The sequence below is a fragment of the Chenopodium album genome, chromosome 12, assembly GCF_948465745.1.
Source record: "Chenopodium album chromosome 12, dcCheAlbu1.1, whole genome shotgun sequence".
Classification (NCBI taxonomy): Eukaryota; Viridiplantae; Streptophyta; class Magnoliopsida; order Caryophyllales; family Amaranthaceae; genus Chenopodium; species Chenopodium album.
In genome coordinates, this window is record NC_137845.1 from 15,390,491 (window position 1) to 15,406,570 (window position 16,080).

The window sequence follows — 16,080 nt, forward strand, 5'->3', positions numbered from 1 at the left end:
TAACAATTAAACATCTGAAATAGCAATTGGAAAATTTCCTCCCACTACTTTGGTAACCTCATTTATTTCTATATTCTTCTGATGATAATATTAAGTTTTATGTTGTGATTTATACCATTGTTTTTACCCACTGTTGTTGCAGTATTGTAATTACATCATATCAATTCATATTCCAATTGATCAGAAACTGATTAACTTTGTGTTTACAATATAACCAAATGAGAAATTCAAAAATAAGGCCACTTTAAATTTGAATCAGAAGAGCATTTTATGGAGTAAATGGAGCTAGTCTGTTTGAAGCACGTTTTCACAAAAAGAACATAATATATGTTATTTATCTCTTCCAATTAAGAATTTCTAATCTATTAATCTACCTAGTAATATGTATAATTGATCACCCAATCCCAAAAAGCAGCAGTAGCTTAAAATGGCCGTGTGAGATGTTCATCATCAGTAGTTATTGATCAAAACACCTTCATGCTCAAGAACATCAGAAGACATATGCGACGTTATCTCAAAAGTCAAAACGGTAAGCATTCATTTTCAGAGGATGAAGCTTCATCATCTCAATGATAATGCATGGCTGTAGTAGAGAGTTCAGACTGAAGACTACAGACCAGATGAGCGATTTGCGTATTCTTGTACCAGTGCTCCGAAAATTGATGGCCTCTCGAGCAACTTTGCTGGTGAATCAAATTCTTTAGCTAATCCTGTCAGACATAATTTATTTTTCAGAGTTATAATATTGTTTGAGCATACTTTATTGTAGTGAGGTACCGTTTTAGTCAAATGAGCTTAGAATCTTTACCTGCATCTACCACAAGAACTCTATCACAGTCCATAACTGTCGGTATCCTGTGAGCAATGCTGATGATTGTACAATCCGCAAAATCTTCCCTAATGATCCTTTGAATCACTGCATCAGTTTGAGAATCTACAGAAGCAGTTGCCTCATCCATAAACAAAAGCCGGCTTTTCTTCAACATTACACGACCTAGGCATAGAAGTTGCCTTTGCCCGACACTCCAGTTGTCTCCATTATCGGCCACTGTTACATTGGCCCAAAAAAATGACATTTACTTCCCAGTTTAATTTTGCTTTTGATCAAAAGGCTTCTTGATATAAATGTAATATAAACACTATACCTGGAGCTTCAAGTTTTTCGGGTTTGGAAGCCACTACATCTTTAAGTTGGCATCGTTCAAGGCTCTGTGAATTAGATAAAGAAACAAAAGTCAGAAAGATTCTAAAGAAGCAAGGAATATTTTTAGAGCAGCAGTTAGTTGATCTTACCTTCCAGATCTCTTCCTCTGAATATTGACCAATGGGGTCGATGTTGCTCCTCACAGTCCCCTCAAAAAGAACAGGTTCTTGAGGTATGATCCCAAATCGAGACCTAAGATCATGAAGGCCTAATGTTGAAATGTCAATACCATCAATGATAATTTTCCCGGCTGAGGGCTCAACAAGCCTAAAGAACACTTGAATAAGAGTTGATTTTCCACTTCCTGTTCGCCCAACAATGCCTATTTTCTCTCCACCTCTAATGTTTAATGTTATTCCCTTCAGTACAAGAGGAGTGTTGGACCTATATCTAACCTGTAAATATAAGTTACCCTCAATTAGAAGAATGAAAAGGAGCATCAAAATCAAGCTACAAATTGTATGTAGCTTGTGTGAAGATACAAGACATAGACATATAATTTTGAAAATTTCTTGTTCAGCATGTAAACTAGCTGACCTGCAAGTCCTTGAGTTCAACATTGCCTTGAGATGGCCAATTTGGAGGAGGAAGACGATCCTTGATTTTCCATTCAGCTTCAGATGGGATTTCGGTGAATTGCTTTATTCTCTCAACAGAAACCATTCTATTTTCAACAAAGCAGCTGGTATACATAGCCCAGAACAGTACAGAGTTGAGGGACAGTCCATACGATAGTGACAAACCGACATTCTCTGAAAAGCACGATTAGAGTTCAGCATCCCTATTTAGAATATGTATGGATTTCACCAAGAAAACAAAAGTGGGAAAATGTGCCACAGAAGTTAGAAATAACCTGGTCGAATGATACTACTAGGCAACAGGATCATACATAAGGCTGATGAGCACAGGAGCAAGCTCCCGAGCAATTCCAAACGGAAGCCTAACCATTCATTTGATCCATTGTTGTGAAAATCCATGCGCAAGTTTGCATTCACCCGATTCACATTTTCTTGAATAAATCTATCCTGTTTTCTGAAGCAACGTATTGTCATGAAGCCAGAAATACTTTCTGAGAAGTGATGGATGACTGGTGCTTTTGTGATTGAATCAAGGCGAGTTAATTCACGTGATGTTGCAAGATAATATCCCTGCAAATCAAACACATATTTCAGTACAGTATACAAGGTTACAAGGGTAGTAAGCAAGGTCAAGAAATCAAGCTTTAGCCAACCAAGGCAAACATGAGTTAAGTCCTATTATACTGAAAAAGTGTGAGGATTATATATCCTGCTACCAGTGTTCTGACCATTACTTACAACCTTCTTAATTTTTTGCTTCCAAAAATACAATATAAAGATCAAAAGAGAGGCCAGTACTCTTACCCTGTACCACAAATTCAGCCACCCTAGCGGAATCAAGAGGAACACTGTTGGCCAGGCATACTGACAAGTGATAATGATGATGCTAAGCAGTGTTATGTACATTGCGATTGTAAGGTTCAAAACAAACGGCACTAAAATGTCAACATTGGTCTGATCGCTGGATGCCTGAAAGCAATGAGAAGTTCCAATCAGTACTCAGTATTACGCTACTTGGCAGTTGGCATAGAGGAAAGTATGAAAACAAAAAGTAAGGACAATTGAGCTATCTAAATACTATATAAATGACTATATGGAAAAAGAAAAGGATATGAAGGGGGGAAAAATAAACTAAAATAATACTCACCCGACTTAGAATTCTTCCTGAAGGAGTAGTATCGAAAAATGACATGGGAGCATGGAGAATACTGTGGAGAATCCGAGAGAAGAAAATCTGTGCTGTCTTCAGCCCAAACAAAGTGATAAAGAAGGATCTTACTAGGACTAATACAACAGAAACCAGGGCGATGATAGTATAGATACTAATGAAGAAAGAAGGGTCGAAGTAAGGAGCATGCTTTTCAGAAGTTTCATAAGCCAGCCAGTAGTCACCAGCCATCACAGTAGCTTGCCACGACAAAGAACACACCAAAGCTGCAACTACACCCCACCATCCAAAAGCCTCAGTGCAGTAATCCTTGTACACCCGTAAACTGACTTTCCCAGTTTCTCTTTCTTCCTCTTTGATGAGCATAGCATCTCCCTTTTCTGACTTCTGTGTTGCATCTGATTTAGATCTTTGTAAAGAACTGCTCACGCCATTACCTTCGCTGTGAGTAGGTAATTCTCTAGGAGATTTCTGTTGTGTAGAATCTTCTAAAAGCTCAGTGTTACTGCCTGCTTCAACAAGTTCCATAGATGTATCATGGGCAGCTACAAGTGCATTAAAATCTGTGCCTGCTTCTAGAAGTTTGTCGTATTTTCCTGCTTGCACAATCATACCGTCTCTCATGACCTGGTCAGGCAACAAATTTTCTAATTACAAATTTGATAAAACTATAATATGGAGCATTGCAGTCTTGCAGACACCTGAAAAAAATTTGATGCAAGGAAATGGCTCACCATGATGAGGTCAACGTTATGCAAAAAGTCCACTTGATGAGTCACAAGTATAATCGTTTTATCCTTCAGAGCTCCTCTTACACATTCCTGCAGTGGATCACAGAAAAGATCAGAATTATAGTGAAGAGCCGGAATCAGTTGTTTTTGAATCAAAAGAAAGTCAAATAAGTAAATAAACCATGTTGAGTAAAGTAACAACAGCTCAATTATATACTGGTCTACAAAGGATTACTCCAAGACTCCTTTTCAGACAGTTTCAAACCTTGTACCCCAACTTGACTTAACAAGTAACCTCGAATGTTAATGTAGGAAACAAACACACTTCAAGAAATAAGATATCAAGTCAAAATATCACTAACCTTAAATATTTCTGATCCAGTATGAGCATCAACAGCACTAAAGACATCATCAAGAAGATAAATATCACAGTCCTGATAGACAGCTCTAGCAAGTTGTATCCGTTGCTTCTGACCACCACTGAGATTGATGCCACGTTCTCCAATCTCAGTCTGATCCCCAAATTCCATCATTTCCATATCCTTCTCTAAGCAGCAAACTCTCAAAACTTCCTTGTATTTCTCCCTGTCCATAGGTAAACCAAACAGGATGTTTTCCTCAATGGTTCCGTTCTGTATCCAAGACGTCTGTGCTACGTAAGCCGTAGTCCCACAAACCCTTACCTGCAGTAAGGAAATATAATCAGTTATACCATATATCCATATGCCTTCCAAAGTATATTGTTCGAGTAATGCAGTACTTTAGCTTTTGTATACAGAAAGTAAAGCTTAAAAACAAAACTAAAAGTGTCACTACAAAGCGCACACAAATGATAAATGCTTAACAAGTAATGCAAGGAGAGAAACACAAGATTAATGAATATACCTTTCCACTTATTTTGTGCATCTCACCGAGAATTGAGGCAAGCAAAGATGACTTTCCTGATCCAACAGTGCCAACAATAGCAGCAAGCTGCCCTTTCTTTATGTCTAAATTTATATCTTTCAGCGACTCCTCTCCACCTTCATCATCCCAGCTAAAGACACCATCTTCAACCTGTATGGCTGTAACCCCATCACAACCCTCAACTCGCTCCACCAACTCATCCGCAAGTTCCCTACTCATCATAAAATCATCAAGCCTTCTGAGTGAAATCATAGCCTGTGAAATTGAAATCATAGACTGAGGGAATGTCCTAATTGGTTCCTGCAACATCTTAAAGATTGTTGTAGTGGTGAAAACTTTCCCTGCATCAAGCGGGATTCCTAAAAGGATGCAGCTTCCAAATGTAAGGCTGGATATCAAAATAGGCGTGGACCACATAACCACGATATTGCCTGCTATAGAGTAGAGGAACTTAGCTAGCCAACCATACTCAGCATCCCGAAATGATTGGATCCTGTGGTTGAAGTGCTCTTCCCAAGCTTGAAACTTGATCACTCGCATGTAGTTAAGCATCTCATTTGTAGCCTTCATTCGAGAGTCACGATTCTTCATCAAATTGAAATTAAACCTGTTGTTCCTCTTTGTACCAAAGAAAACAAACACTAAAACTCCAAGGATTCCAATAAATGCAGTGACCATAGCTAAACCGACATAGTTGTAGAGAAGAGCTAACGCCACAGAAAGTTGCAAAGGCATCAACCAAACAGCATGAAGCTGCAGCATCATATCAGAAAGTTGCTGAGCATCAACGGCCATATAATTCACAATTTGTCCAACTCCATGAGCCTGCCTAGCCGAGCATGTCAACTTTAGCCCTTTCTTGTACAAGTTAGTGATGAGGGTTGAACGAATTAACATCCCAAGCTTCTGAGAATTGAAGTTGAATTGATGTGAAGTCAATACCTCAACCGACTTTGCAACAAGAAGAATGAGGACCAGGTAATACCCTTCATTGGGAGAGCTTCCCACACCCGAAGTAAAATCAACAAACTTCTGAACAAGAACAGGACCAACATACATGACACAAACTCGAATAACTGCTAAGAAAGCTGTAAATGCAACTTCCTTCCAGAAACATCTTAAAAGGGTAGTCCTAACCGGGTTCTTGCACTTTTCATGTGGCTTTGGATACTTGGATTCGAAGAGGTTAGACATGAGCTCAGCTCTATGTTGTGGTGAAAGGGATGGTACATCATTCGCCGTCAGAGGTGTTTTATATCCTTTGCTAAGTAGAGGGTTCATCCAAAACCAGAAGGTCTTTGATACAAATGAAGCATTAGCAAAACCACTAACATTCGGTTTCTCCAAAAGTGGTTCACTCAATGAAGTTCCATTCTCTACTGTTTCATGTCCTGCTACCATTATTCCTGTTGACCCTCTAATCCCAACTACAAGAAGAACAATGGCAAGAGCGAAAGAGACAAAGGAAACTACATCCTCCAACCTCAAATAATCAAAACCAACATCTCCATTGTAAGAAATAAAACGGACCAAACTCGAAACAACAAACAAGGCATAGATTATAAAGCTAGCAACCCAAAATACTCGAAGCAAGAATGGGTGCTTCAATGCCTCAAACTTCTTCTCATGAGCAATCAAGATCACTATTGCAACATAAGTCAACACTTGAACAATCCCAAATGTTTTATCCACAATGTTCCAAGACAAATCATGACTTTGATTACCAAAAGCTATGATAGCAACAAGTAAATAAGCAAATGCTAACAAACTTGTTACAATGATGGATAGTTTATACCAAACATTTGTCTGAACACGAGCTCGATTCACAATGGTGTACTTCCTAATGCTCGAGTCTTGGCGATTTCCTAAGACAACCTTGTAGATGAAATTGTACAAGAAAACACCAAAGAGGATAACCAAGAAAATAACATCAACAGAAGTAAACAGAACTCTTTGAGGGCATGGAGAAAGTAATATGAACTTAACCCATTGTAACAATGATTGTGATGAAGGATTTGAACATGAAAGATTAGTAATCCAAGAATTGGAAGACATCTTTAATGTTCTTCACAAAGTTGCTAACTTTCTATGCTTTTCATGTATCAATGCTTGAGTTCAACTTTCTGTGAAAAAAGTTTAGGAAAATAATTAAGAGCAAATCCAAATATATTAACAAAAACTCAAAAAACTAAATTCCAAAGAATTCCATGTTATGAGGTAAAAGGTTACCAACTTTTAGGCAATTAGCTAAAATTGTGAGAGTATTGATTCTACAAGCTAAGCATTAAAAAAATAGTAACAAAGTTGATTTGATACCAGAAAATATTAAAAGCACCATTATTTGCATTAAAGTTAATTTTCTTTTTTGTAATGTGGGTGTCCTACAAATCTAGTGAATTAGGCTGGAAAAAGAAGAAAAGGTAGTCACCAAATTATAGCTTTTTTACGCTCACTTTGATTATGTCATTAAAAAGTATGGGTCAAAAATCATAAAAAAAAAATCAAAAAAAAAAAAAAAAAGAAAAAAGGCCACCTAATAACAACTTTTTTTTGAGATCCAATATGTACTTGGTCCCTTTTCTGCTACTTGCACTATATATGAACACATAATTTTGCAATTAATATTTCTCAAAAAAAAAAAAAAAAAAAAAAGGCAATTAATAAAGACATGATTGAATGAAAATGATGTATGCAATAAATAGTGACCAAATACATGTGGACGAAATATAACTGTAGATAATGATCCTCAAGATCGACTATTCCATTCAAGAATAGTGTTTTTTAACCCCGCCAACTCGACGAGGTTGCAAGTCTTAGGTGAAACAAACTTATACGAAATAATTAAACAGTAGGGAAATTTTGTTACTTAAAAAAAGGACCGCTAAAAAAAAAACTTTTAAGAAAAATACTCGTACATATTATAAGTTCGGCTCATACAAAACGTTGTCATAAAATGAATGATAAAGAAAAGACCAAAGAAATTTGAAAGGGAAATTACATAGCAATAAGCTCGCTCCTCGAAATCGGCCAAAAGCAATTAATAAATTTCCCGCCAAACGAGAGAATAAAATCAAGAGCAGAAGATAAGATTTCAAATTAATCGAGGAAACAGAGAATTAAATGAGGGGAATCAAATGGTGGTTAAAATTATCATTTCAGAATCCCAAACCATCTTACGTATGAGAAGATAAATTAAGAAAAAGGTTGGAAAGTATTCCAAAATTAGTAACAAAAATATAGAGGCCTTCGAAAAATAAATACGATTGACATACTTATTGATTTATAACTCTGTTAAAATATTAAATTATTCACGAGTACGTATTTGTGATACGATATAAAGTTGATACATTGCAAATATACGTTGATAATCTCAAAGCATCTTATAAATTACGAGTAAGTTTTATTTGTATATGTTTGTACAAAATTTACGGTAAAAATGAGATATGTAGATTAAAGTTTAACATGTACTCCGTAATCTAAATGGAAGAGAATGTAAGGGTGGAGCAGAAGTGAATTAAAAAAAGAAAAAAAAAATTAAATAAGACAATATAGTACAGAGTAGTATTAGCTTTAAATGGACCCAACTTAAAGAAGAAATTAAAAGCTTTTCGTGAAAAATAAAATTACTGTAACATAAATGGAAGATTATTTTTATGAAATAGTGGAAGTATAAAAAAAAAAAAAGGGTGTAAATATACGGAGTAGTATAAATAAAACGAGAACAGCATAACAAAGGATGAGGAAATAAATGATAACGATCTTGATTTACAATTTGTACTTAATACGACTATACGAGTAATTTAAAAAAAAAAAAATGAAAAAAACTTGATAGTTAGAACTAAAAAGTATTGAGCTAATAACAACAATGAAGTTTTTCTAAAAAAATAAATAAATAACAATAATGAAGTTTAATTCGGCGGATCAAATTCTACTAGAGAATCTAAAATAATTAATGTCACATGTGCTGCCTATCCCTCAAGTAAATAATGAGAAAACCTTTTTTTAAAAAAATACAGGGAAGTAATGACAAAATTCAGAAATAAACCTTAGTTTAAATACTGGGCAGATAAACAAATGGTTAATCCAGAAAAAGACAGAGTTGGTCAGATGGAGAAAATATAATGATCCAAGGTCTATTTACAATTAATAGAAGGTTCTGTTTATAATTAATTAAATTATTGTGCGATAGACGTAGCCAAATTTTTAATCACTACTAGTGATGTTTGGACAACATTTAAAAGGACTAGTCATAATTCATAAAGTTTAAGCTATTACTAGTAATTTATATTTTATAAGGTGTTGCTAACTAGTGGTGTCGTGGTAGGTTTTTCTAGAATGCTTTTTGATTTTGATAGAAAAACGAGTGTAAAACAACAAATTATGTGTTTTACCATTCTACCTTGTCTTTGATTCTTGATTAGCATGGTAGGGTTGTTCTTTTGTTGTTTTCTGACTTAATTTTATAGGACAAGTTTTAAGGGACGAAAAGTAGAAACGTGTAATTTTAGACATATTAAGTGATAATTTTATTTCTATTAGAAACTTTGAACATGTTTTTAGTTATTACGCAAGTTGAATAGAACAGACTCTAAAACAAAAAACTTTTACTGGAAAAAATATATCGTAAATTTTAAAGGTGATTGTTATTTGACAATTTTTAAAAATGATTGCTATGGAGTATAGAGTGATTAGAGTCCTCTACGACTATATATATATATATATATATATATATATATATATATATATATATATTCACCAGAAAACTTTTTCATGCTAAACATGGAGTACAACTCTACAAGTATACAACTTTACCAGTACTACTTGCACTGCTAATTTAAAATTTTATATTGACTAATTGTCAATTTTTGTATTTGTCAATGTAAAATTTTAAATATTTACATCTCGATTTATTTCAAATTAATCTAATACAGAGTAATAATTACTTTTATTGTAATTATCATATCAGAGTAGAAGGAACAAAAAAATTCAAAGCGTAACACGATTATTCTGAAACAATAGTAATCGAACAAGCCCCATTTTATCTTTGTACCCGTATTAAATGAATAAACCATTAACATTATTAATGATTTTACTAATGTTGTAAACTAATTAACGACTTTACGTACTCGTATAAACTTAAACCTTGTACTCGTATTTTGTTAGGTACTGTATATTCTAGTGAAGAATAGGGACAAAAAATCACGTGGATGAAATCTAGCAGTAACATTGACCAATCAAATCAAACCAAATCCAATTATTAGTAACAAATGCAGTAAACATAATTGCACAACTCGTAGAACATTTTTTAATCTTTCATTTCAAAAAAAAAAAAAAAAAAAAAAACGAGTACTTTTTTTTTTTTTTTTTTTAAATACAGAATTAGTGAGAGATCCGATGAAAGATTCTACTCCGTATATCTTCATTTTATTTTATTTTTTGAGGTAATGATTCTACTCGTACATCTTCATTCTTACATTAAAATTAATTATTCTCTCAAAAAACGTTATTACTATTATTTGAAAAAAGACAAATAAGAAGCTAAAAATAAAAAAAAAAAGACTAAATAAACATTTATTACAGCGATTTGCTCGTAAATTATCGATAAATTCTCAACTTAATACTAAAAAATGAACTACTCCCTTTATCCCTTTATTTTTGCCCCATTTAACTTTTCACGATCTCTAAGACTTGTTTTAAAACAAATATATCTCTATTTTCATTCACGTAAAAATTATAAAAACTTGATACTAATAAAATATATAACGAGACGAACTTTTCAAGATCACACATGATTATATTAGCTCTTACAGATCAATGACAATTGATGGTCAAAATTTTAAAAGTTTGACCCAAACAATAGCAATGGGGCAAAAAATTAGGGACGAAGGGAGTATATTAAATGCTTATATGCAGTCCTAAGGGCTACGTATAGCATTACTCTTATTGTATTTCAAAAACAGACTAAATCATACAACCAATAAGAAGCTAAAACTAGAAAGAATTGACAATACTCCCTCCGTGTTTTTTTAAGTGACACACTTTGACCGACACGTAGTTTTAGGAAATTTTATTGACTTTAATAAATTAAGATGTTAGTGGGGTAGGTTGGAGGAGTGAGAAATGATAAAGTAAAAGAATGTGAGAGGAAGTGGGGACCATGAAAGGAGTGAGAAATGATAAAGTAAGAGATAATGGGGTGAAGATATATTATTAAAAATGTAAGGAATTTCTAAAAGAGGAAGTATGTTACTTAAAAAAAAACGGCCGTTTAAGGAAAATGTGTCACTTAAAAAACACACGGAGAGAGTAAATAAAAATTTATTACACCGATTTACTCGTAAATTATCGATAAATTTCCAACTTAATACTAAAAAAGGAAATATATTAAATTCTTATATGCAAGGGTTGCATATAGCATTACCCTAAAAAATGAATGGGAAACTAAAATATTCACCAATCCTACCGCCAAAAGAAGAATTGAATCAAAGCAAAAAAAAGATCCCTCACAAAAAAACCCAAAAAAAAAAACCAAAGCAATAAATGTATAATATACACACCAAAAAAAAAAAAAAAAAAAAAAAAAAAAAAAAAAAAAAAAAAAGTTAATTTGTTTTCCAAAACCAAAGTACTTTATATATATTTCATATAAAATTGAAAATTTATTTACTTTTTTTTTTTTTTGACGGGAAATTTATTTACTTATTAAAGTGGTGCAAGCTGTGCAATTAAATTTAAGATTGTATTTTTAGAAAAATGGGGTAAATCAGGAACTTTCATATTAAGCATAGACATGTAGTAAACCATTAATAACATCCATCGACGCATGATATACACACAAAAAAAAAAAAAGATCATACAATTCATATATACCATCATACCAACCTAAATGAAGGAAATATAAGAGGAAATAAATGCGTAATACGTAGAACTAAAGAGAAATGATAATGAGAAAATGACTAACCTTAATAAAGATGATAAAGTGAAGCAATTTGCAAGCAAATAAACTCGTGTTTTGCAAGTGTTAATGAGGTAAATGAATGAAAGGAGAGAGAAGAGAGAAGAGAAAGGAGGAGAGGTAGAGAAAGAAGACTTAAATGAATTTATAAAATCGTGGACTTATAATAAATTTAAAAAGATGGACTGATTTTGATTAATAAAGGTTGCAAAATTAAAAGTGTAAGCGACGTGGTCAAATTTTTATGGCTCAAGATATTGTTTGGACGACAGCAATGAAAACTGAAAAGAGAAGACTTTTTTTGTTTTGCCTTTTTGTTTAATTATAAGATGCAAAGAGTGGTCAGTTGTTTATTAATTTTATACCACTGTATATCATTTGAACAGAATTGTCTAAATTAACTGGATATATAAATCACGTGTTTAGTTTTCTACCATGTTTTTACTTTATTTGTTTCTTTCTTAAGGTATACTTGACTTTTTAAACTTACTCCTTACTCTATTTATTACTCCCCCACCCCTTTTTTTTCATTGGTGTAACACTTTCTTTATTTTTTGTTACTTTTTAAATTGCTCATGCCAAAAAAATTTACTCGATTAAGGACCTGTTCACATTTACTGAAATGAGCTAAATTGAATTGAACTGAACTGAACTGATTGAAGCTGAACTGAACTTTACTGATTGGAGCTGAACTGAAATGAACTGAACTGAATTGAGCTGAAATGAATATTTTATCAGAGAAGAAAATTAGAAGCTGAACTGATTGGAGTTGAACTACACTAAACTGAACTGATTGGAGCTAAGCTGAACTGAACTGAACTGAAATTAAACTGAAGTGAACAAACCCTAAGACTTTTTTTTTTTTTTTTTGACCTCAACCGACCCTAAAATCTTAACCAAACAATTTTAGTGACTCAAATATCGAAGCATGCAAACCAAGCCATTTCTGTTCACTTCAAAAGGAAAAAAAAAAAAAAAAAAAGATACCAATATTCACCAATAAATAATTAAGTGACACAAGACATCATATAATACCAAATAAATGGGTCATAACAAGTCAAAAACCATTTTGGAAAAGACCCACCATAATTAGAATTGTGTTAGCTAATCAAAAGTTTGAACCTCTTATAGAAAAGGGCTGGTAGTTGAAAATATTGGCATCTATTTTTTGTTTTAAGTTTAGGACTTGTTCTCTTAACTTGAAACAAGTAGATTTGGTTTGAATTTTGTAAGAGCCTGTTCTTTTTAGCTTATTTTCAGTTCAGTTCAGTTTCAATTATTTTAGTTCAATTCAGTTCAGTTCAATTTTTAATTTCCTTCTCTTATAAAATATTCTGTTCACTTCAGCTCAGTAAATCAGAACAGACCCTAAGGTCTGTTATGAATTTTTCTGATCTGATCTGGTTTGATCTGATTTAATAATTTGACTAAATTTTGACCACATTTTAATGCTAATCTATAAAGAAAAACACCATCAAAATGGATTTTGTTAGATTCGTCTCATCGTGAATTTTTTAAATATGTAGTTTTTTATAAAAAAAAAAATTAATACACAATTAACGATATTTAATGATAAGTAAATGGCCTGGTAATCAAAATTTTTGATCTGGTCTGATTTGAATCTTTCTGATCTGATCTGAATTTATTAAGGAATAAGTAATAAGTATCTGAAATAAGTTGAAGAGAACAAGTCCTTAGTTTACAATAAACTAATTTTTGTAATTGACTTGGTTGACTAATTATAATGACAATACCTAGGGCAGTTTAGTTTTCAGAAGGCGACACTACAACCTTATGTCTTGGCTTTGAATCTTCAATATATATTGATATGGCCTGGTGAAGCTTTCTCAAAGAATAATTGAAGTAATATTTAAAAAAACAAGAAAAGTGTATAATTTTATTAAACTTTATTAAAAAGTTGAATATACCTAGGCTCTAAATTCATTAAGGTCTTAATAGATTTTTCTCAATTGGTACAAGTATTTTCTATGTATCAAATTTTTAAAATTTTACCAAACATGTGGTTAAAATATTTGTGTAAAATTTCTATGAAAAACACCAAAAACAAACAAATACGAAGACAGTTAAAAAACAAAAAGAATATTAATTAATGCAAAAACAAGGTAAAATCACTCCCATGCGACGCTTGTACAATCTTTAATTTGTCCAATTCTTAGATATGGAACAATAATCGACTTATATGTCACTATTGAAAGTGAAGATATTCTACATAATGTAGAAAGAAATCTTTCAAAAATAATACATAACATAAAAGAGGTTTTTAATGAAAGGCTTCCCTCGGTGCTGCGAGGTAGGAACCAAGCCTTCGCTCGATCGATCCATTTGTTTTGTGTCAAAAGGCATATGCTTAACCCATTCAAGTATATCCGTTCGCCCTACGGATATCTTTCCTCTATCGTTCCAGGAGACATTAGTTGAAAGACTAAACAATAAGACTGTTCGCTTTTCTTGGGTCGTTTCGGGGTTAGGCTGCAATAAAATGTTTGCTATGAAAACGAAGTAAAAGGGGCAAATCAAAGAAAATATTGTACTTCACACTTCTTATTTCATATTTTTGTATTTAAATATTTTATCATTTAGAAGGCAATCAATTTATCTTTTTATCCGTTACGTAAAAAATAAAATACTACAGAGAGATAAAAGCGGGGATTATAGTCGTACAGTCGTATGATATAGTAACAAAATAGAGCCACGTGGTACATGCCAAGATGTTATGACAAACAAAAATGAAAAAATGGGGCAACCGTTGTTGAGAAAAATACGTCACTAGTGAGGTCACGTGAGACTGATTACTACAATGAACAATTTTGTGTATAAATCCTGAAATTCGGTGTGTTTTGTAATTTTCGTGATCGTATATTTTAATGTTACAGATTTATGTGGAGACCACGATTTTAATTAAGTACGTAGTACAAATGATATGAGTAGTAAACGACGTTTCTTTCTTGCATTATACTCGTATACAAATAGAAAATGCCACTAAAAATTATGGAATATTTTGCGACTTTTTTAAAAACTTTTAATGTAAGCTTTTGTGGGACTTTTGAACTATACTGATACTGATAAATGATGATTAATTAATTATTCATATAGCAATCTTATCCTCAAGTTTTTCTCCTCGAGAAGTTGAATATTCCACTAGTATAGATTTTTTTTTCTTTTATGTTTTTTAATTGAAACACATTTGAATTTGTATATACTCTCGAAGTTTTTTAAAAGTGTCCCATAATAACATAACACGTATGTTGATTCAAAACTTTCACTAATACTCTGTACATAATAATATCTCAATTATACTTAACTATTCCATAAATTATAACAATTAAATACTAATTATCTACCCATTAAGATGATTTCGATAAGTACCCGTAACACTATATTTTTTCTTATGTACTTTTCACAAACATTGATCAAAGTATGTTTAGTGAATAGTGTCGTAATCTCCAATGGGACGCTTAAAAAAATAGAGGGAGTAGTAATACTCCGTATTATTTACTTGGTTATTCGAGTGAAAAAAAAAAGTATACTTTGTATCATATTTTATAATTCTTATTATTGAATATTACGGAGTAATGATTAAAAATATGAAAAATGTTATACATATCTCTTAGGGCTACATATAAACATTAAAAACAGTCTTGAAAATTGTTTAAATTTATAAAATCATGACAAAATCTCGCTAATTATAGTATTATACTGATCTACGCGTGTTTTTGTCATGAATTTCTAATTTTTATACAATTTTCTAGAGTGTTTTAAATACTTATATATAACCCTTAGGGCTATGTATAGCATTACCCTAAAAATATATACCATGTATTAAAAAAACTTTTAAGATGTGTTTTATGTTAAATAACGGAGTATCTTCTTTGAAATTTCATGGAGGAAAAAGACGGTATACCTTGATTGACAAGCGAAATTGATGGATAATTATTTATTGACTTGAAAGAGTTCCCTAGTCAATTCATGTTCCACTTCGCCAATTGTGTTTTATAGACGTGAAGAACTTGCATTAGGTGATCACTATCCATACAGAGCTACATCCTACATGCATACCTTGGTAATCATATATGGTTAATTAACCTTACTAAAGTTTTAATACTAGATTTGTTTTTTTTAGTTGCAACAAAAGATTTTTTTTAGTCTCACAATTAAATAATTCAGAGTACCTCTTTCTTAAAACTAAAAAGAAACGGAGGTAGTAAAATGTTGAATTTTTTTTAGTACTCGCACTTTTTATTTTGGACAATTTTCATTATGGGATATTGGTATACTTGATTTGTCTAATAAGGGATGTTAACGAGTAAATGATTAGAGCTCATCTCAAAAGAAAAGAAAAGAAAAACAAAGAATTTGATTAGGGTAAAGACGATTTAATAGAACTGTGATACAGAGCTCTAGCCATGTCGCTGACCAAAAAGTTGTGATGGTTCAAAAACATCTTAAACATCAAACATTTTTATGCACTAGTATCACTTGTTTTAATATTTTAGTAAAAATATTACGGTCAAAGTGAG

At 32.4% G+C, this 16,080-nt stretch overlaps 1 protein-coding gene across 1 annotated transcript; it reads right to left on the reverse strand.

Annotated features, from left to right (window-relative positions):
* Nucleotides 1–243: 243 nt before the first annotated feature.
* On the reverse strand, nucleotides 244–11,707 carry LOC145570404 (ABC transporter C family member 14-like). The gene is made up of 12 exons (XM_081629473.1): nucleotides 11,549–11,707; nucleotides 4,567–6,710; nucleotides 4,044–4,364; nucleotides 3,685–3,771; nucleotides 2,930–3,577; nucleotides 2,587–2,751; nucleotides 2,058–2,352; nucleotides 1,742–1,956; nucleotides 1,294–1,599; nucleotides 1,146–1,209; nucleotides 809–1,048; nucleotides 244–710 (listed from the first exon to the last, which is right to left on the reverse strand). The coding sequence occupies exons 2-12, from the start codon at nucleotides 6,640–6,642 to the stop codon at nucleotides 610–612; spliced, it is 4,518 nt and encodes a 1,505-aa protein (XP_081485599.1). The 5' UTR covers nucleotides 6,643–6,710; nucleotides 11,549–11,707; the 3' UTR covers nucleotides 244–609.
* Nucleotides 11,708–16,080: the final 4,373 nt, after the last annotated feature.